This window comes from Cydia pomonella, chromosome 1, assembly GCF_033807575.1.
Source record: "Cydia pomonella isolate Wapato2018A chromosome 1, ilCydPomo1, whole genome shotgun sequence".
NCBI classification, from domain to species: Eukaryota; Metazoa; Arthropoda; class Insecta; order Lepidoptera; family Tortricidae; genus Cydia; species Cydia pomonella.
In genome coordinates this window covers 13,404,050-13,425,803 of record NC_084703.1, presented here as the reverse complement: position 1 = coordinate 13,425,803, position 21,754 = coordinate 13,404,050, and the positions used below count along the sequence as shown (strand labels likewise).

The window sequence follows — 21,754 nt, the reverse complement described above, 5'->3', positions numbered from 1 at the left end:
ATTGAAAAAAGTTTTTCAAAAATATGAAAGCAAAAGAATGTAGAATTATTTTCGTACATGATTTAATATTGATACATATTTACTGTGTGTTTTTTAATAAAATGACACGTCAATATCGCATACCTTCTTTCGAATGCTAAAAACTAACGAAATATAAGTAAATAATAATACATAGTCGACCCTCCTCAGCTCCTAAAATTGCCTTACGTCTTAAATGATTGGCTAACGAACATAACTATTGCTATAGTTACAAAGTACTGAACCCAAATACATACCACTAGCAGACATGTTCCTTCCATCTTTCTTAGCATCTCTAAGAGAATTGTTCCTTGAACCCATACCGGCATTTTTCAAAAATGGTGGGAAAAGTGAGTCATTCATGGGCCTTGAAATATTAGCAAAAGGCATTGGCTCTTGCATAGGCACCGTCTGAAAATTTTCAAACTTTATTAAAGCACCAACACCATGGCAGCATTAAACAAGTAACAAATTTGATGGCATGAGTAATACATACCCTAATAACATTGCATGACTCAAGTTTAGGTGCATTTGGCTTGTCCTTTGAGAGTGGGTCATCTCTTATTTGTTTGAGCAGCATTATATCATAGCACTTCTTCCCAGATGTGTTCAAAGGAGACCATTGGTCTAAAAATAAAGGAAAATTGATGAACATGTAGAAATGTTTAGTAAAACAAAAACTTTTCTGCTGTTGAAGTATAATACCAACCTTCACCATATTTGTATTTAGGTACAAATACAGGTGAAACCTCAGGCTTATCTGCAGCACCTGTGGATTTTTCAGGGACCTCTTCTTTCTCAGGCAAACCTTTATCCTCTTCTACAATACTTACTTTATCAGTCTCATCTTTACCATTTTCATATGATTCTGTCTCTTTCTCACTACTCGCCATCTTGTTTGATGATTTCTTACTCAAATTTTTGGAATTCTTTACAAGTTTCTCATTTTTGTTAATATCTTCCTTAACAGTCTCAGTTTTACTTAACTCAGTAGTATTACCATTGGCAGTATCTGAATCTAGAAAATAGTACATAAAATTATTACTTTTTATCACACCATTAATTGTATTCTTCATCACTAACAACTGGTCAATTGGTTTTAAGCAATTGAACATGGAGTTGTGTGGACTTCTTTGTTAATAAATCTGTTAGGGCTTCTGGGACTCAGGAGGATAAATCAACTAAGCTCAAAATTAACCTATTAAAATTTATGGATACCAAAAGGATGACCCAAGTACAATAAATAAAAGAATGAAGATATACACCGTTTTTTTTTTCGTTAATTTGAAGGGTGCTCTTGGTGGGAGCTCAGGGATAGCTTAAATTAAGTAACTTTCTCAAAGACACCGGTATTATAATTAACTCCATTTTGGAGATAATCAATAATTATGTCTTTTCTTATAAGGCCCTTACGAGTGTGTACACTTGCTTTAGGACCTGTTTACATATTGATTAGTGTTTAGTATGAATACAGTTGCTACTAAACGTATGTAAGTACTATCTCAGACGATCGATGTTCGAAATGACATTGATATTTCACAGTTCTCAATTGTTTGATTAAGTTAAATGTAATACCCATGTTACAACAACGGTATATGCAACATTTAATTACTTTTGATAAAAATTAAAATATATGAAAAGCACAAAAAAAAATTATAAGAAAATTAACTATGCTTAGTTTCCTTACATACTCACCAATACTACAAAGTTAACGGAATTCAATAAAAACGTGGTGTATACATATATATATTTTCTAAGATGCCATAAAATTTGGGTGATTTATTATCAATATTATAAACCTAGCTTCTGCCCACAACTTCGTCTGTGTGGAATGAGAATGATGAAAACTATGTCCTTTCCTGGGTCTCAAACTATCTCCATATCCATACCAAATTTCACATAAATCAGTTCAGCGGTTCAAGGGAGATGAGGTAACGGACAGAGGGACAGACTTACTTTCTCACTTATAATATTCTAGTAGAGGTAACTGATTAATGTATCTAATTTGAACCGTGTACAAATTCACAATGGAAGAATGTAAGCAAAACACTGACAAGAGATAACAGAATACTATTTCTACATAAGGGGGGGGGGGTTGAAAATTACATAAAAATCAATTGATTCAACCAAATTTAACACATTCACAGCCTATAATATGCTAAGATGGGTGTTCATTTTCTCTGGATGTGTAGCGCTTGGCACTAAGTGATAAAAATATATCTGAGAGGTCTCTAATAAATAAATTATTAAAACACAAACTCCATTGCGTTTTGTACTTCGATTAACTCTGCCCAGTTAGCATAACAGTGAATCATATATGTATTTCATAACTTGATATGCTCTATTGCTGTAACAGGGCAGAGCTGTAATATTCACCAGTATAATACGAAAGCAACAAACCTATGGTCTTATTGTTAAGATTGACGTCTTTCATCTTAGGGTCACCTTGAGTAGTGCGAATGCAGCTAGCTAAGCTCTGATTTAATTTAACTTGCGCTTGTATAGCACTGGAAGCTTCTTTACTTTCAATAGTTTCTGGAACTGTTGGAGATTCCTTAGCGATCTTTTCAATACTTGCTGATAATAATTGTGTAGCAGTCGGTGCCTGCTCTTGTGTCGGTGGTGCCTCTTCAATCTTACTCGATACTTCAATATTTTTCACTTGAGGTAGGGTGTCAATTTCAGCTGGTACTACAGGTTGCAGCTTACCTTGCCTCTTTGCTAATTCAGAATTTTGATTTGTTTGACTAGTGGGAGGGTTGATATTTTCTGCATCAACTGAACTACTAATCACTGCAAAAAAAGACATGGTATTTAAAATTTTACTATGATCCTAAAATTAACTCAACTCAACAATCAACCTTACATATATATCAAGTTAAAGTGACAAAACTATTTCATGTAGACCACTCAAAAACTATTCAACTTTTTCAAACAATGCATACAAGTACAACATTTGATTTATGCGTGTTTGGACTGTAAGGAAATATGGCGATGTATACAAATGTCCACTTGAACAATTTCGTCCCTGTACGATTTTGACAAAGTATAAAAATGTCAAGTGATAACCGCTATAAGTATCGTGAAGTGATTTTAATAAAAACCCAGTGTAAAACTAATTCTTGAGCCACAAAAACTCAAAACACGTTAAAAGTGCAACCCAAGGCATATGATCTGCTAAAAAACTCGCGGAAAAAGTGACCATACAAAGAAAAAACCGTGTCGAAAGTAGTCCTGCAAACCATATATACCAATAACTATAAACACAACATAACCTAAAATACCCCCGCCCACCCCACGCGCGCGCCCGGGCTTGATCACCGCCAACCAGATTGCAAGCCAACTTCTGCTGAACGGTAAGCCGCCTCACCGCATACCTAGACCCCCATCCATCCCGGCTCTCCAGGATGACACCAACCGCAGCCTGAGCAGACCATTTACTTTATGTGAACTCGAAATTGCCATAAATAATCTGAAAAGCGGGAAGGCGTCTGGTATGGACGACCTCACAGTGGAACAAATCAAGCACTTCGGACCAGTGGCGACGTCTTGGCTTCTGGCTCTCTTTAACGATTGCCTACTGTCGCTCAGCATACCAAAAGTGTGGCGCAACTCAAAAATAGTCGCGCTGCTAAAACCTGGGAAACCTCCCGAAGATGCTAAAAGCTATCGCCCTATCTCCTTGCTATGCCACACTTACAAGCTGTTTGAGCGTCTTCTTCTCAACTGGCTGACACAAGCAGTGGATCCTCTTCTTATCAACGAACAAGCAGGATTCCGCCCAGTGAAGTCATGTACGAGCCAGACACTAAAACTAACGCAGCACATTGAGGACGGTTTCGAGCTTGGCATGGTCACTGGTGTGGCTTTCGTTGATTTATCTGCAGCCTACGATACCGTGAACATCAAGATCTTACTGTCAAAAGTTGCCAACGTCACTCGAGATGGAGGCTTCGTTCGTGTACTTGATGAGCTGCTACGGAACCGCTATTTTCAAGTCCACCTCAACACGGAGAAAAGCCGATGGCGACGCCAAAAGAATGGTCTACCCCAAGGCAGCGTGTTGGCACCAACCCTCTTCATCCTATACACGAACGATCAGCCAAGCCCACCGGGGACTCAACGTTTCCTCTACGCAGACGATTTAGCCCTCGCAGCTCAGTGTCGCTCCTTTGAAAATGTGGAAGGGACTCTGTCTGAGGCATTGGAGCAACTCGGAAGTTACTATAGGGCTAACTGCCTCCGGCCAAACCCAAGCAAAACTCAGACCTGTGCGTTTCACCTGCGCAACCATCACGCAAACAGACCCCTTCGCGTAGAGTGAAATGAAAGTCTACCAATACAACAAGCGGAATTTCGTGCTGGATATTCAACCATGGACCATGTCCATATGCTGGAACAAATATTGGAGAAATACAAAGAGTTTACAGCCCCTGTACATAGCCTTTGTTGACTACACAAAAGCTTTCGACAGTATAACACATAGCTCGATCTGGAGTGCGCTTAGAGACTGTGGAGTGAACCAAACATATATAAACATCATAAAAAACGTCTACAAACAAAGTATCAGTATAATAAGACTGGAAACGACTGGAGAAGAAATACCTATAAGGAAAGGAGTGAGACAGGGGAACCCATTATGTCCAAAGCTCTTTATAGCAGTATTAGAAGGCATCTTTAAAAGAATCAACTGGAGAGACGAAGGACTCTGGATACATGGCAAGCGTCTTAGTCACCTCAGATTCGCAGACGATATCATCCTCTTTGCGGAAACAGCCAATAGACTCAAACAAATGATGCAGACACTTGCAGATGAAAGCAAGAGAGTCGGTTTGTACATTAACTCAGGGAAAACTAAAGTGATGACCAACAGCAATATCAAACCAATTGAGATTACTGGGAACCTAGTAGAATATGTAAATGACTATGTTTACCTCGGGAAACAAGTCTCGTTTAACACAAAGAACAACTAGAATGAATAAAAATGTCCACATGTATATTAGTTGAAATATAAAGATGTTGCGACAATAGACTAAAAGAAAATATGATGTTTACAAATGTCCACTTGAATAATTTCATCTCTGTATATTTTGACGAAGTATAAAAATGTCCACTAAAAAACGGAAGCTCGAAAAACTCGGGTCTCAATAAAAGGAATAATAGTATTTTTTCTGTTTTATTTCCTTTAACACCAATAAATATCACTAATTATTCCGATAGATATGAAACTTTCTATAGTAGAACATATAAATGTAGCTTTTAAATGATGACTTTTATATGAAAAACGCATGGCTGCTGTATACTTTTGGCCATAGCTGCATATTAATATTATTAATGGATCCTGGTAAGAGAAAATAGACATTTTTATACATCATCGTTTTTTATTGTAGACATTTTTATACTTTGATAATAGTCATTTTTATAATTCAACTTGACAATACTTAAATATTCTGAAATATTGGCTTTCTAATACTGGGACAAATTTATGTTTTACACCTAGACATTTTTATACATCGCCATATTTCCTTAGAGTCCATACATGCATAAATCAAAATTCAAATGACAAATTAAATATAAATGTATGCTAGTTAATAATCCATTAGTCTCAAGAATGTCATGGAACAACTGATTGCAAGTGAAAGTTGTATTGATACTGCAAGTGTATTTGCAAAATAAGCCACATGTTCACTTAAAAAACGACAAGGACAGTTAAAACTGCAACATCCAACTGATTTACGTGAACTTTGCAGTATAAAAGTAAACTATACGATAGTTGCTAGTGCATTAATATGGCCATTTCGCATATAGATATTTGTAGAGTTAAAATATGCTGATGAGGTAACACTGCCAACACAAAGTTCAATAAAAGGATAATACAGTCATGTAGGCCACATAACATCATTTGCAAGGAATTTAGCTTAAGTAAATAGTATGTTTTACTAGAAAAAAACTGATTTATACGTTTGACTTTTACTTTTAACGAACCAAGTTCGAAGCTATAAATAGAGACGTGAGGTATTTCCACGTGGGAGTTCTTACACTCGTAGTACCTTATATCCGACTTAAATGTGGCACTGTTAGCTAAATGATATCACAGTTCCGAAATTCACCAAAAAACATTAAACGGCACGGATGTCTACGTCGTTGCACGTAGCAATATGGTAAAAAGAAAGTCTATCCAAAAGGTCACTCAAGGATCCAAAAAATGTCTGACTTTTAACACTTATTTCACTTCAACCACCTTACTTATGATTATGACTTAATTTAAAATTTTATTCTATAAAATGCTGATATACGAGAACTATTGTGTAAAACTCAAGAGTAATAAAGTTCTATAATTTTAACGTAGCCATGCTCCAAGTGACTGTGAAGTAAAGGCCGCCATATTGGAATATTCCATGCGGACACTCTACCAAGATCAGCTAGTGTTGTGCGCAAGTACGAACCGGTAATCGATTACTTTTTTTTAGATGGCAACATATGTGTTTTTAGGGCTTGACAGACCTTTGCGATTTATCAGCCCAACAGTGACAGAGCGCATCACAGCCATTATGACTTATTACATCTATACGGTCGCCGGATACTTTTTGTAGGGAAGTCGGTCAACGGATGCTACCATCCTAATTGTTTACAAGCTTTTATTGAACTTTATTGACAGAATCATTTCACAGAAACAGTAGATTAAAATAAAGCTTGCAATGTTTGTATGTTCGGGCCTGCCACATGTCTGAGCACCAAAAACTTAAGCGCCAATTACAACCACACTTCCCGATTTCGAACCGCGAAAACCGAAATTCGCAAAATACTGGGATCTTTCTCTTTTACCCTCACTAAGACGTAATTAGAGTGACAGAGAAAAATGCCCGCAATTGACGAAGTTCCATTTTCGCGGTTACAGGCCAAACCGGGAAAATCGAAATTCGTCAATTGCGGGCATTTTTCTCTGTCACTCTAATTACGGCTTACTAAGAGTAAAAGAGAAAGATCCCCGCAATTTGCGAATTTCGGTTTTCGCGGTAGGCCCCCTGTCCCGATTTCTGGCCTGATAATCGTTTTTGTTTCACGGAATATCAGCATAGCACAATCTGGTTAGGACCAACCTCGAAATCTCTGAAACAGTCATGAAGTTTGGTATGTATATAAATTAAAGGCTCTTTTTCATACCCACACCATTTGACATTTGGGGACCTCGAGGAATCGCAGCCATCTTGGAAAATGTGTACCATCCAGGAGAAATTCGTGTTTTACTCTAAATCTACATTCTTTATGAAAATGTAGTGTAAGGCAACATTAAAGCTTATAAAATTCTACACAAACGAAGTCCTGGATATCTTTGCGGAAAAAATACATCTTGTTATAGTTTAACGCTTATACACTTCCAGGGGATATTCTCTTAATAAGAAACTCGGAGGAATATGAATTCCACTTTTAACTATACATTTGTACGTGATCTACCCCAATATTAACATTCTACTCGACTGCGACTTAATCAGAAAGTAGGGTTATGGGTTTAAGTACTGATGATTCAGTACATCCTGTAGCTTAGGATACTGGACGGATTTTTTAAAATGACGTATCGGCAAATTCCTCTTACCCTTCACAACCTGTTTACACTTGTTTTATTACAGTAAAACTAAACCATTCGCCTTGAGAGGACTCCGAATATATTTTTTCTTCTAGCGCCTAACTATTAAGCGGATTACAATAAAATAGACTCTAGCGATAGATTGTAATTATATGTCTTTATCCTTCTGAGCACACAGGTTTAGAGTTATAGTCTAGATCTGAACTGTATGTTAGTACTGTAATTTCCGCTATTGTCTGTAACTTGTTTTGTGAGCCAAAAAAAAATCAGTAGATCCATAATTCGTACACGAGAGCTATGCAATAAAAAGTTACTAAAATTAACGGAGGAAAACTTTTTAGGGCTAAATAATGTGATTTTAGGTCTTAAATGGGGTTCAAACAATAGTAAGAGGAATTTAATAACTACAATTTCTGGAATCCCTGTTTGCGTGTCGTAAAATTTGAGCTTCGGGGACCACGAGGATCAGACGGCACAGGAAAAAGTATGCGCCCTTTTTTATTTTCTTTTATCTCTATAGCTATGGATTTATTATGAATATTGTGCAAGGCGAAATAAAATATTATAAAATTTCACACAATGAATATTTACAACGCTATGTCCCTAAAACGAAGCCACCATCTCATAGAAATATGGCTCAGAAGTCAAAAAGTTGTACTACTGACGTTTTATTTAAATAAAACTCGGAAAAAATAAGTATTTGTACATTTACTGTGTGAAATTTAATAAGCTTTCACTTCGCCTTATACAATATTCATATTAAATCCATAGCTACAGAGAAAAAAAAGAAAAAACAAATGAGTCGCATACTTTTTCCTATGCCGTCTGATACCCGCGGTCCCCGAAGCTCAAATTTTAAGACACGCAAACAGGGATCCCAGAAATTGTAGGTGTGAAATTTGATTACTGTCAATATTTTTGAACCCCATTTAAGACCTAAAATCTGTTTTTGCAATCACATTATTTAGCCCTAAAAAGTGTTCCTCCGTTAATTTTAGTAACTTTGTATTGCACAGCACTCGTGTACTAATTATGAATCTACGGGTCGTGTAGGCAACATGAAAATCGCTTACGCTCCGTAGCGTTCGAAATGCAACTGTCACTCCCGTACTAATATGGAAGAGCGGTAGAGAGACACAAAGGGTTTCGTTGTCGTAGCGATAGCGATTGTTACCTTGGCTAGGCCGGCTGATGTCTAGTCTATTGGAATCCGCTAAATAGTTTAGGAGCTAGAAGAAAAAATATAATTTAATATTCGGAGTCCTCTCAAGGCGGTTGGTTGTTTTTCAGTAATAAAACAAGTGTAAACAAGTTGTGAAGGGTAAGAGGGATTTACCGATACGCCATTTAAAAAAATCCGTCCAGTATCCTAAGCCACAGGATGTACTGAATCATCATCATCAGTACTTAAACCCATAACCCTACTTTCTGGTTAAGTCGCAGTCGAGTAGAATGTTAATATTGGGGTAGATCACGTAATGTATAGTTAAAAGCGGAATTCATATTCCTCTGAGTTTCCTATTAAGATAATGTCCCCTGGAAGTGTATAAGCGTTAAACTTATATTCAGCAAGTACTTTCTATAACAAGATGTATTTTTTCCGCAAAGATATCCAGGACTTCGTTTGTGTAGAATTGAATAAGCTTTAATGTTGCCTTACACTATATTTTCATAAAGAATGTAGATTTCGAATAAAACGCGAATTTCTCCTGGATGGCACACATTTTCCAAGATGGCTGCGATTCCTCTAGGTCCCCAAATAACAAATGGTGTGGGCATGAAAAATGGTCCTTTAATTTATATGCATACCAAATTTCATAACTGTTCTAGAGATTTCGAGGTTGGTCCTAATCCGATTGTGCTAAATTGCCAAAAATGTTTAATGTTTGATATTTTTGCATACGAAACATATTTTTACATCTCAAATACAGTGTGTTCCTAGCCATTGGACAAAGCCGAAATGTACATATGCATTAGGGTATATAGAACTAGTATACAAAGTATCATAACTACCGGTGTAGCGGTTTAAAATAAATTAACAATTTACCATTTTTAGGGTTCCCTAGCCAAATGGCAAAAAACCCTTATAGATTCGTCATGAAGGTCTCTGTCTGTCCGGTTATGTCACAGCCACTTTTTTCCAAAACTATACTGTTCAAACTTGGTAAGTAGATGTATTCTATGAACCGCATTAAGATTTTGATACAAAAATAGAAAAAGAAACAATAAATTTTGGGGGTTCCCCATACTTAGAACTCAAACACAATTTTTTTTTTTTCATTAAACCCATACGTGTGGCGTATCTATAGATAGGTCTTCAAAAATAGTATTGAGGTTTTTAATATCATTTTTTTCTAAACTGAATAGTTTGCGCGAGAGACACTTCCAAAGTGGTAAAATGTGTCCCCCCCCACCCACCCTAACTTATAAAATAAGAGAATGATAAACCTAAAAAAAATATATGATGTACATTACCATGCAAACTTCCACCGAAAATTGGTTTGAACGAGATCTAGTAAGTAGTTTTTTTTTTTGTGAAAGTCAGAATAACGGGTATACCTAAATAAAAATAATTGAAAAGCATACCATATTTTTGTACCTAATTTGTACTATTTAAAACCTCCAATAAAAAAAATTTTACCTCACGGTACGTAAAGTTATCATCAAAAAACAGTGCACCCGCCATCCTGACAGTCAGAATGGCGGGTGTACTTTATTATGCTATGTTCCCGTGGTTGACACTAGCGTTAATAAGAAAGAAAAAATATACCGGACAGTACTTAAAAAAGTTCAAATTTTACCACGGAGGTCAAATATACTATTTAAGAAGATTGTAATCCCGGTTTCCGGATATATAAATAGCAGCCCTCGTATACATTTAGACATCTACAATAATACATGCATCTAGAAACCTACAATAATGCAAAAATATCCGTAATTTCGTGTTACTAACTGCACTACTAGTGTGTAGCTGGCGATAAAACTTTTGATCGACGTGTTGTAAGTACATACAAATTTAAATAATAAATGTATTGAACTAAGCCATGTTTATCTAGAATTAGTCGACAATAACCGATGTTTGAGATATAACCATTTTGAATTGCTAAATCGCGACAGAAATACACTTTTTTACTAGATTTATTTCAAAATCAGTGCGACGCAGAAGAAATCGACAAATCTGTCTAACGAGTGACTTCACGTGACGTTTTGACCAATGGCGTCGCGTTTGGCGAACATGATATAACGGTAACAATCATCCGAATATTTGGTTCAAATTGAGACTTCATGCAAGAGCCTATTGTATTTTTCTCAAATATATAAACTTTATCTATTTAGTATCTTTGTTGTGTTGTGTACTAAATCCTCAGGTAATAAAAATGCAGATGTAGACGCATGTGGGGTTGCCAGAGAGTATGACGTTAAATACACGTCCATATATGTATGTTTATTGTTAGTTAAGAAACGAAATCGTGCTAGCAGTAGCAACCTACGTTGGTAAGATACGAAATCCTTGTACGAAACGGTATACCTAAAGAGTTAATAGCAATTACAAGATTACTACTCGTTGCTGCTTTCACGAATTTACTGTCACAACTTATTACGTAATTATTGATTAAAATTATTTTCAGAATAAATTCCTAGTGATTTCCATATGCAAAAATTTAAATATCTTATACCTTTAAACGAGCAATTCTTGTATATATATATATATTTCTGTGATCTCGGAAACGGCTCTAACGATTTGGCTGAAATTTAGTATATGGGGGTTTTTGGGGGTATACAATCTATCTAGATTAGTCTTATGTTTGGGAAAACGCGTGTTTTCGAGTTTTCATGCGTTTTTCTTTCGACGCAGAATATGGTCGCTAATTTCGTGCTGCCGGCTACTGTCCGTCTGGTCCAGCGGGTTAAGACGCGGATGGCTAGAAACGAGTGTTACGGGTTCGAATCTCGCCCGGTGACTAACTTTTGTTTTTTTTATATGTTCAAGTTTTTTTTTAATTTTTATTGTTTTAGACAAGTTTAATTTAGTAAAAAAATGTATTTAAAATATCACCTATACACCACCATATTACAATAAATAGCTAGAACCGAGCAAAGTTCGGTCGCCCAGGTACTTTAACTTAACTTAAGACTTAAACACTTACCTAGATTTGTAGGTCCATTCTGCTGCTTATTGGCGAGCAAGGCTTCCGCTTCTTGTTGGACGTCTCTTTCCTTGTTTTTATCTCTTTCTTTTTCTTCTGATCTGACACGCTCCCTAGGTTCTCGTATTCTTTGAGGCTGTGGGGTTAACATGGCAGTGGGCGCGACGGCCTGTGCTGGTGAGGGACCCGCGGGCATGGTCGCCGGCGTAGGGGCGGGAGCGGGCACGGATGCGGTGGCGGGGAAGCTTGCGGGAGCAGCGGGAGGGAGGGCGCTTGGTGTCGCCGATGCGGTGGGCCCTACAGTACTTATATTTTCTGTGGACTTATTTATTTCTTCTTCTTGAGGCACGACTGGTTTAGTTTTATGTTTGTGTGGTTGTTTATTTGGTGATATAATCTTATTGCTGTCTACTACTAAAGGCTGTATATTCTGATCACTAGTCTTTTGCAGCTGCTTAACATTGGGCAGTTTAGGCACTATAACAGGACTGTCTGATATTGCTGATACTATTGGAGTTTCGTTAGGTACTGCAGCAACATCAGGTCCTAATATTTTATTTTCGTTAACAGTTAATATCTCAGACTTTACTAAACTATTATTTAAAGAGTTTATTGTATTTAGTTGCGGCTGCATAGGGCTTGCGGAAGATATAGGCAAATCTGCATTTTTATAACTTGGCTTCATTGAACTTTCGCAAGTAGTTGGCTGATTAGCCACCTCATTGACCATTCTCGAGAATTGTTCAGCAATGCTGTGTGTCGCTTCCTGCCAACAAACACTATGTTATAGTAATATGGTCATTGCCGCAAAACTCACATCAGGACTATTATACTTACAGGTTGGGGCGTTTGCCGCTCGCTAGATTCACCACTTAAATATTGACTATCATTATTTGAATATAAATCAGTCAATATATCTTGCCCTGCAAGAGAAGTTACACACATGTATACAATAGACAAATAATTTTAATAGAATGTATAAGAGTCAGTAAAATGATTACTCACTAGTAACTGGATCAATGATTGCGAGCCTATGACTACGTTTCGTTTGCGTCGGGCGTATACCTGCAAAATCACAATTCTGATAAATTAGTTTGTCAATTTTTACCGGAGGTCAAATTAATGGACAACTGATTAAGACAAAATAGGTAATCTCTGCCCGCAATCTCTAAAATATTTGAGTTGGGAATTTTGGATATGCTGATGAGCGTCTTTAGTTCGACTCGAATGAATCGTTATGCTCTCAGCAGTATGAGCATAGTGTTATTATTTGACCTCCGTAATAAATGAAAAACCTTAGCCTAACGTATTGGAAAAGGGTGTAGTAATTTTGTTGTCAATTTAATAATAATTATTATTTCAATGTTTACAATTTGTTTATTTGTTTATTTATTAATTCAGTTTACAATTGCACCTACCTACCTCATTTTAATTTTATATATTTCTGACATACCCTATTATATAATAATGTACATTCCGCATCTATGACAATGTTGCTCGTTGCTCATTGCTCAATATAAATTTAGTAAAAAATATTAATATTAACCACAGCTATGTCCATACGTATGATTTTTTAAAGATTTTTTCCTTATTTATCAGAGGTGGGGGGTGGGGGGGGAAATTTACACGGTGTTTTTTAAAGTCCGTTAATTTCAAGGGTGCATTCCTGAGCTTAAATAAAATCACTTTCTTAAAGAAACCGGTATTCTAATTAACTCCGTTTTGGAGATAATAAATTATTTATTTTTATCTGATAAGGCCCCTTATCTTACTGCGGATTTACACTCTGGCCTCGTGGCTCGTCTCGTGTCTCGGCCACAGCCCATAAGCTCGTCGAGCTAATTAATTTTCAACACAAGCGGCACCGTATAAAGTTTGTAACCGAATGAAAAGCCCAACGCGAATGTAAACATCAAGCGCGCGTCTCTCGCGAGCCCCTTTGACTCGTGCCCAAGAAAGTCCAAAAAACCGCTCAGGACGCGAGTCCAGCAAGTGGCGAGCCCTGCCACGAGACGAGCCCACCGTTTACATACGCGTCTCGTGGCACCGCTCGGGGCTCGGCTCGCCACTCGCACGCGAATGTAAATGCGCCATTACAGGGCCTTAGGTACATATTGATTATGATTAGTATTAAGTATAAGTTTAAACATTTGCTACTAAACGCAAGTACTATCTCCGACGATAGATATTCGAAATGTCATTGATATGTCATCGTTTTCAATTGTTTGGTGGATTTATTTAAATCCCCTAAACAATTGAACACGGACATTATATTGTCATACGTTTATATTTATAATGAATAGAATAGAATAGAATAAAACTTTATTTTTTATTCGTGTTACAACAACGCTGTTAATTTCTTTTTACAAAAAAAATAAATATATTTTAATAACTATGAAATTCAGTTACCTTAAATGTACTTAGCTATACCCCAAAGTTAACGGAGTTAAAAAACATCCTGTATGGAGAAGTGTTCGTCGGTGGTACACTATCCTCTTAAACTCTTAAATTTACGATGTACGCTCGCTTTACCTATATTGTACGACTCCTACCACGCACGTAGTACTACAAAGCAAAATATCTATTTTGTTATGGTTCTGTAGGTCGTATCATTAGTTATATACTTACTAGCTATACATATGTTACTATATTGTTTCGTCCTGTCTCAACACTCTAGACTGTTATTTTATTTGAGTTGCTTTTAATGTAGTTACGGGTAAAGTTCCCCGTCGAACAGTTAACCATGATACTATTTTATAAATTCGATATGTTTATGTATGTGCATAGCGGTCTGCTGGATGAAATAGTTAAACTCACCAGACATGGTTTGGTGCATGTGAGCGGGGGTTTGGGAATGGGAGAGCGAGACCGCGGGGGCGGTGGGCGTCGGCGGCGTGCCCTGCGGCCCCATCAGCGTCGTGGAGTTGTTCCTGCCGCCGGGCGCGTTCGACTGCAAGTTCGGCGTCGGCAGTTGCTGGCTGTTTGGCGGGTAGTAAGTGTCTGAAACAGGAGGGCAGTTAATAGCAGACTCTTAACCAACGGTTGAAGGACTTTTTTGATGAGTAATTTTGCTTGTAGTGATATACAACACCCTAGTAGAATATAAAAAAAATATATATTATAGTTCATACTAGGGCTTCCAATCTCGGTATACCGAGATCTCGAAATACCGAGATCCCGCACGATTTTTCACTCCCGCTTACTGCGGGATTAGACATGCGGGATCCGCGGGATTTGCGGGATTGAAAAGTATAACGGGGACACATGCTTTTGCGAGCGCTGTCGCTCGGACACTGACGAGCGAGACGACGGCGGCCGGCGGCGCGGCGCGCGCAACGCACACGGACTACGCATGCATGAAAACTAACAGCTAAGATGCGTTGCGCGTGGTCGCCCGCCTGGTTAATCGTTCGATTGTTTTTGTTAAGAGAACTTATCTTAATTGATTTCTTATTTAATGTTAGTTTGTTAACTTTTAACCTTTTTTTATCAACAAACGCGGGATCCCTTTATACCGGGATCCCGCACCAGAAAAAAATCTTGGTCCCGCCGATACCGAGATCCCGCAAGGGCATGCGGGATTGGAAGCCCTAGTTCATACGTAGTAGTATGTAACGAAGCTGCAGGATACTAATGAAGGTAAAAAAAAAAAAAAATTCTATGGGCTAGGCTAAGAGGATGAGGGCAAGAAAGGTAATTGCACTCGGTCTTACTCCCTTCACAATAAAGTTGTGCACAAATTATGAAATTATATTCAACACTTGGCCAGCTTAGCGACTTCTATTGTTGACTCGTGCGTTCAATTTATTATGAGAATGGTACACTATTTTTGCGTATTTCTTCCACAAATAAGTTCCTTGCGTCGTAATAAATTAATTGGAACTAATTAGTTAGATTGTAATACTTACAAGGCGGCGTATGGTTAGCGGGGTTCGTGTAGCTTATGTAAGGTGTGACGTACTGGTAGAACCTGTGGAAATCATGCAACATTAGCAACTTAAATGTCACTATGTTAAATAAATAAAAAAAGATTGTATCTAAAATAATTATTTGAGAAATAACATTTGATGCTGTGTTCATCTCCAGTAACTATACTTTCCAGTTAGTAATATGGTCATAACAAAGTATAACAAATAAAAAAGGTTTATCCCTTTTATCTATATCTGCATTTTTGCTTTTTGGAATTTTCTATAAAAACGAAATTAAAATTTTTGAAAAAACCCACGACGGGTTAATACGTAGTTGAAAAAGGATGCACAAATAAATGTTTACTGCAGCGCCCTCTGGTGAGTTGCCGCCGTAACACCTATCTAAGAACATGCACCAATCAAACCCGAATCCATCACTGAAAACCTCATCAAAATCGGACTAGTAGTTTTTAAGAAAAATGGCAACATTGGTTTGCACAAACATCCTCTCACCCCAAACGCATATACCGTCTCCGTTCCGTCGTGGGTAAAAATTATAAATGCTTATATTGGTTGGGTTATGGGTGGCTCTATTTCTGCACCTATTTTTTATCCCGTCGAGCTACTGCCCCTAGTTACCATCAAGTTACTTCACAACAGTGATTTTTTTTAGTGGTAACCGAGAAAAAACTAGAGGTATTTTTAAAACTAGTCAGAACAGTACCACAAAAATCTTGTTAGTGTTCAATGCTGAAGTGACTTGGTGGTAATTACTGGGTTGTTATTCTCTCAGTTTTTACTACTGGGGACTAGTGAGGAAAAAAAATAGTGGTTACTAGTAAAATATTTTTTTTAAATCATGTGTCGAAAGATGGCAGTAAATTTACGTGGCTACAAAGTTTTCTTTAACAATACACCTCTACTTGTAATTCTCTTTGAGGTAGAGGTAGAGTATTGTTACCATCCCGCTAGCGCGGTCGATTACTTAATGGATCGAGCCATCCAGCGAAAAGTGACCAAGGGATATACAACCTGAGCGTAATTGAAAATAGTGGAAATAACCCGTTACCAGTGCGACTAACCTAAGCCTACATCTCTCTACATTTACAAAGCTGTACAAATCAAGTATCTGTAGAGCCCGCGCAGACAGAGAAGGGTCTGCAGTTCTGCGTTCCGAGTTCAGAGATCTACGTTATATTCTATGTAAGCGTTCATACCGCAGCGATCAGAGAAAACGCCGGCGTTCTAGTGTTTTTTGCCCATCGAGATAAAGAACACCAGAACGCCGCGATATCAAAACGGGTAGATTGATAACATTATAGCTTGATGTTTAATAAAATTATATGAGTTTAAAAAGGAGGTAATTCATAATTCATCAGATTCAACCCTAAATAATCCGTTAAAACTGTTATATTGTATTAAGAGTAGAGACCATCTAAGTTAGTCAGTTATCACCGACGAACAGAACAAAGTGACAGGACAATGCTTGTTTGTAATTATGTTTGTTCGAGTCAAATCATGCAATCTAAATTAGACCCACTTCCCATTTTTAGATTGAGCTGAAACTTCATATAAATATGTATGTTGGGTGACAATGCAATATTAAGGTACAATCGAGCTTATCTCGTGATGGACACCGGAGGTGATAATAGGAACTCATGATTAAATAACACAACCTCATTGTGATTAGGTTTGTTAGAATTATATCGATGAGTATAAGACTGGACTGTTGAAAGAAAAGTACAGTCGGCAATAAAGATTTGTATCTTTTTTTTAGATGCCCCTAGTCTCCACGACAGCAATGCTTCTTCTACGGAAGATGTACTATCTCGCGACATGTTGCACGTACCATAACTCAAACAAAATGAGAATTCAAAAATTTTCACGCCACTCTGTCCGTTAGAACGCTTTTGTATTTTCAACGGTCAGCGGTCAGCAGAACACGGAACCCCTAGACTGCTCTTTGTGTGCACAGGCTCATAAGGTTATAAATTGTATGGGGATGACAGCTGCATGTCTATGAACCTAAGCTAGGTCAAAAATATTATAGATATGGCTGGCCACTATTTTATACAACAACACAATCCACGTTGGTTAGCTTTTATTTTTCTGCGACACATGTCACTGTGTGCGCTTGTTATATCATGGTGAAGTAGGCAATGTATAGTTTTAAACCCAATTAAACAAGACGTTTATACTATAATAATACACTGTATTGTATGTGGATTGTTTTAAAAGTGTAAGTCTAGGACAAATTCGTAATTCGAATTTAACAGCTGATGTAGACGGTGCTGTACGTTTTCGTAAAGTACGAAGCTGCACGACTATCAAAAGTTAATATTGAAATACATATACAATTCAGCTATCACAAAACAATTTCAGCTGTCAAACTGCGGGCACGATGTCATCGTTTTCAATTGTTCGGTTGAGTTAATTATAATGTCAACAACGCTATATGGGACAAACACAAAACTGTGTTCACGTCTTTCCTGTAGACATACCCAAAAGTTAAGAGCTATAAAGGTTAATTTTCTTATTTAACCCTTATCCACATGAAAAGGTACTCCCTTTATTTGGATAAGTATGCAAAAATCACTTTTGTGTATGTCTATAGAAAAGACGTGAACACAGTCTTGTGTTTGACCCAAAAGCAGCATTTAATTATTGTGTATGTAAAATAAATATACTAAAAAAACTTTTGATAGTTAACTACGCCATTTAGATTCCTTAAACGTACTTAGCCATACGCTGAAGTTAACGGGATTCAATAAAAAGCCGTGTATATATATAATTCTTCTGTGCTCTACGATCGACTGACGGGTTTCAACGAATGAGATGTCATTACTACTTATTACATATAGGCTGAATTAAATTATAAAGAAATCAAAAAGGCAGACCTTGACGCAAAAAAATAACCTATGGAGCTAGGGATTTTGATACAATGAAATTGCTAGCAAAGCCTTGCTATCATACCCACCGTCGGTTTTAAAAATATTTTAGATTGAACTTGCTAAATATAAAATACTACGTATTGCTTCATATATAGTATATAAAATAAGTACCTCCTGGGACACGCAGCCGCAAGAACAAACAAATATTTCTCTCAATACTACACTTGAATTAGAAAAAACAAACTTTATTATTATTATACAAATTGCATGTGTATGAAAATCACGCTCTCAAAGTGGAACAAGTTACACATATATATTACTATGAATATAATATACTTATTCAAAATACCGTATATCTATAGCTTTAAGGTGTCAAGATATGATTTATACAAACAAACAAGGGTCCTAATCCAAAATAGCGGTTCGTTATCTTAATATATTAATCTGTAAAGGTTAACTTGGGTATTGAAACAGCTACCTTATATGCAATGTTCTCGGAATATTACAGTAACAATAATAAAGATATACCTTCATAAAGTTATTAAAAATATTCAAAAAATCACATTAATCATTATTATTTGCGATATTCTTATAGTATAATAGAATGCTCGGCTCAACTTAGGTCGATTCTGCAGTTATATGTTATGACAAGACACCATTATAGTCCGATACGTGAACGGTGTTTTTGTTCTTAAAATGAAGGTAACATACATAATTATTTTTAATAGAGTCAATTGAGTTCTGATTTTGCGTTAGATATAACATATAGGGTAGGTATTAGTTAGCGAAGAAAGATTATACATAGGTAATACTGAAAGCGGGAATTCAATAGCGGGGTGCCCCTCATAATATCAGAGAAATCAAATATTTTGCTATATCAAGGTTATTAGGTCACACAAAGGGTTAAATCAATTTGTAAGTCAAAATGACCACCTCTGCAAAAGGAAATTCTATCATCATCATTTCCAGTAAATCGCACTTTTTTGTCGTGTACAGATGCCACTATAATTTATATCGATAATAAGTTGTAACCATAGTTATTAACGTTATAGAATTCCTGCATATAGTTACCCTTGCGAGCGCGGTTGCTGGTACGACTGCGGCGGCAGGCTCATGTGCGGGAACACCAGTGTGGGGTGGTACATGACCGGGCCCGACGCGGCCGCCGCTGCGGGGCTCGGGATGAACGGTTGCTGCTGCCTAATAACAGCAAATACACACTATGTACTCATTGGAAGAACAAACCAAAAAAGAACTGCTGTGCTATGCCGAGGGGATCTACGTCCAAAATCAAGGGCGTCGCTAGTTGATGGCCAAGGAGAGTAGGACGGGCATATATAGAAATTTTTCACGTCAGCAGCTCGAACAAGGATAATTAGCTGCTTAAAAACAGTGAGCAAAATCGCATTTTGCTAACTGAGTGAAACAAAATAACATTCAAGTGACTTTTATATTCGAATGTCATTTCAATGTGCGGAGCCTAATACAATTTCGAAATATTTGGATCCTATTGTCTTTGTCCCTTTCACGTCATTAGCAAAAATAATGGACAAAAAAAGTGCACACGTAATTCAACGGTATATTGACAGTTTATAATAGACCCCCGAAATAAATCAGACCGCATCGTTCCCAAACACACTAAGAGTCTTCGTTCGTAATAATTAATTAATTAAATAAAAGTTTAAAATTTAATAAAAATACCATATTTTAAGTATTTCATTATACAATCAAAACAATGAACTTAAAAAAAACGCAATTGTTACGCAATTTAACGATCTCTACTATAGTTATAGTTGACAAAAGTTGTATCCGCAATTCGGACCGTATCTTACAAACTATATTTACAAAAACAAGTTGTCGATTAAACTGTCAATTGACGTTCGTTATTTTCTTATTTCCATATTATTTTATTAAAATTTCTTTCGTTTTGTTTTATTGCAGTAATTAAACTTAATTGCTAGAATACCTTAAGAAAACATGAGTGAAATAGTGACGAAGACGGAATACATTTTTTCAGGTTGTATTTTTACATTCCAAATATGTTCTCACTGCTGTCGTGAAATTTTTTGTGTACTACACGAGATCAAAGTTATTTCCATCTCGTGCGCTTTTGAGTCCTTTACTACGCTCAAGATTCTAAATTATAGAATATTATAGAATCTTTCGCTTGCACGGGAGTCAAAATAAGCAGGCGAAGAAATATCAAACTTTGATTTCTTTCTCTTTCTCTTCTTGTACAAATAACTACTCGTATTGTTCTCATAGTAAGTAGAGGAAATGGTGGCAGTGACCTTGCTTTTTTTTCTTAAATGACGCCACTTGGCACAGTTGTTCCTAAGGTCATTCTAAGCTCATTTAGCCCGGTTGACACGCGGTACCCCCGACTGGTGGGAGGGGGAGGGGGAAAGGTACATTTCCCGTACTGCATTCTGGGCTTCATGTCTGCCCCCATATAGCTATCAGATCGAGTTTGGTATCGTTTTCGTATAATTCGAAGATGAGCAATTCATTTCTAGGACAAACTTTTTACCCGACCATAAAAAAAACACAATATTAGAAAAAAAAATCCCACGCCCACGTAAGATCTTAGGAATATCATGGCAAGACAGGATGATAAACGCGTTTCTCAGACAGGGATGTCTGCGTTGGCTAGGGCACCCTCTCGACATCCTCGTCGTGTTCTTCTTGGTGCGGTTGCGAATGCAAAACGTAACGTTGGGACATGATTGCCTTCCATATCGACCACCGAGACTGGGCGAGGCTCGCAGAACAGGGGATATGTTCTAGTTTGTCATTATAAAATCCATTAAAATATAGCTATCTCTTTATTCTCTGGTTTTCGAAAATAAAATTTCTCATTACTTTAACCCAACCAGTTACTCGTTTTAACTTTAAGGTGGTTCGACTAGGTTACCCAAAGCTTAAACCCCACTAGATGGCGCCACAATTGCAAATTTTGAGTTTTAATTTTTTTGTGGAGTAGTCTTGGTATTTCTATACCGTAAATTATGTTTAGCGCACTCTTTAAATAAATATTGAACTATTAAAACAAACATTGAACACTTCATTGTACAAAAACTACCCCTTAATGTCGTCAGAATGTTTCTTGACTCTATTTCTAAGTATCACTCACACATTCAAACAGTCGTACTGGAATCCTTGTAGTAGACAATTTGGCACAGCGTGAGTAGGCTTCAATAGCGT

At 37.0% G+C, this 21,754-nt stretch overlaps 1 protein-coding gene across 2 annotated transcripts in view; it reads right to left on the bottom strand.

Annotated features, from left to right (window-relative positions):
- Positions 1 to 21,754, bottom strand: part of LOC133515738 (eukaryotic translation initiation factor 4 gamma 3-like) — a 65,387-nt gene that overhangs the window by 14,118 nt on the left and 29,515 nt on the right. The window contains exons 5-14 of one of the 2 annotated variants that reach the window (XM_061848311.1): positions 19,621 to 19,750; positions 15,660 to 15,723; positions 14,569 to 14,751; positions 12,757 to 12,816; positions 12,589 to 12,674; positions 11,752 to 12,517; positions 2,419 to 2,811; positions 728 to 1,036; positions 515 to 645; positions 276 to 429 (exon numbers count right to left, since the gene is read on the bottom strand). In XM_061848311.1, coding sequence (XP_061704295.1) covers positions 276 to 429; positions 515 to 645; positions 728 to 1,036; positions 2,419 to 2,811; positions 11,752 to 12,517; positions 12,589 to 12,674; positions 12,757 to 12,816; positions 14,569 to 14,751; positions 15,660 to 15,723; positions 19,621 to 19,750 — 2,276 coding nt within the window. The remainder of the gene's footprint in view (positions 1 to 275; positions 430 to 514; positions 646 to 727; positions 1,037 to 2,418; positions 2,812 to 11,751; positions 12,518 to 12,588; positions 12,675 to 12,756; positions 12,817 to 14,568; positions 14,752 to 15,659; positions 15,724 to 19,620; positions 19,751 to 21,754) is intronic. The other variant, XM_061848320.1, reaches the window with a different exon arrangement.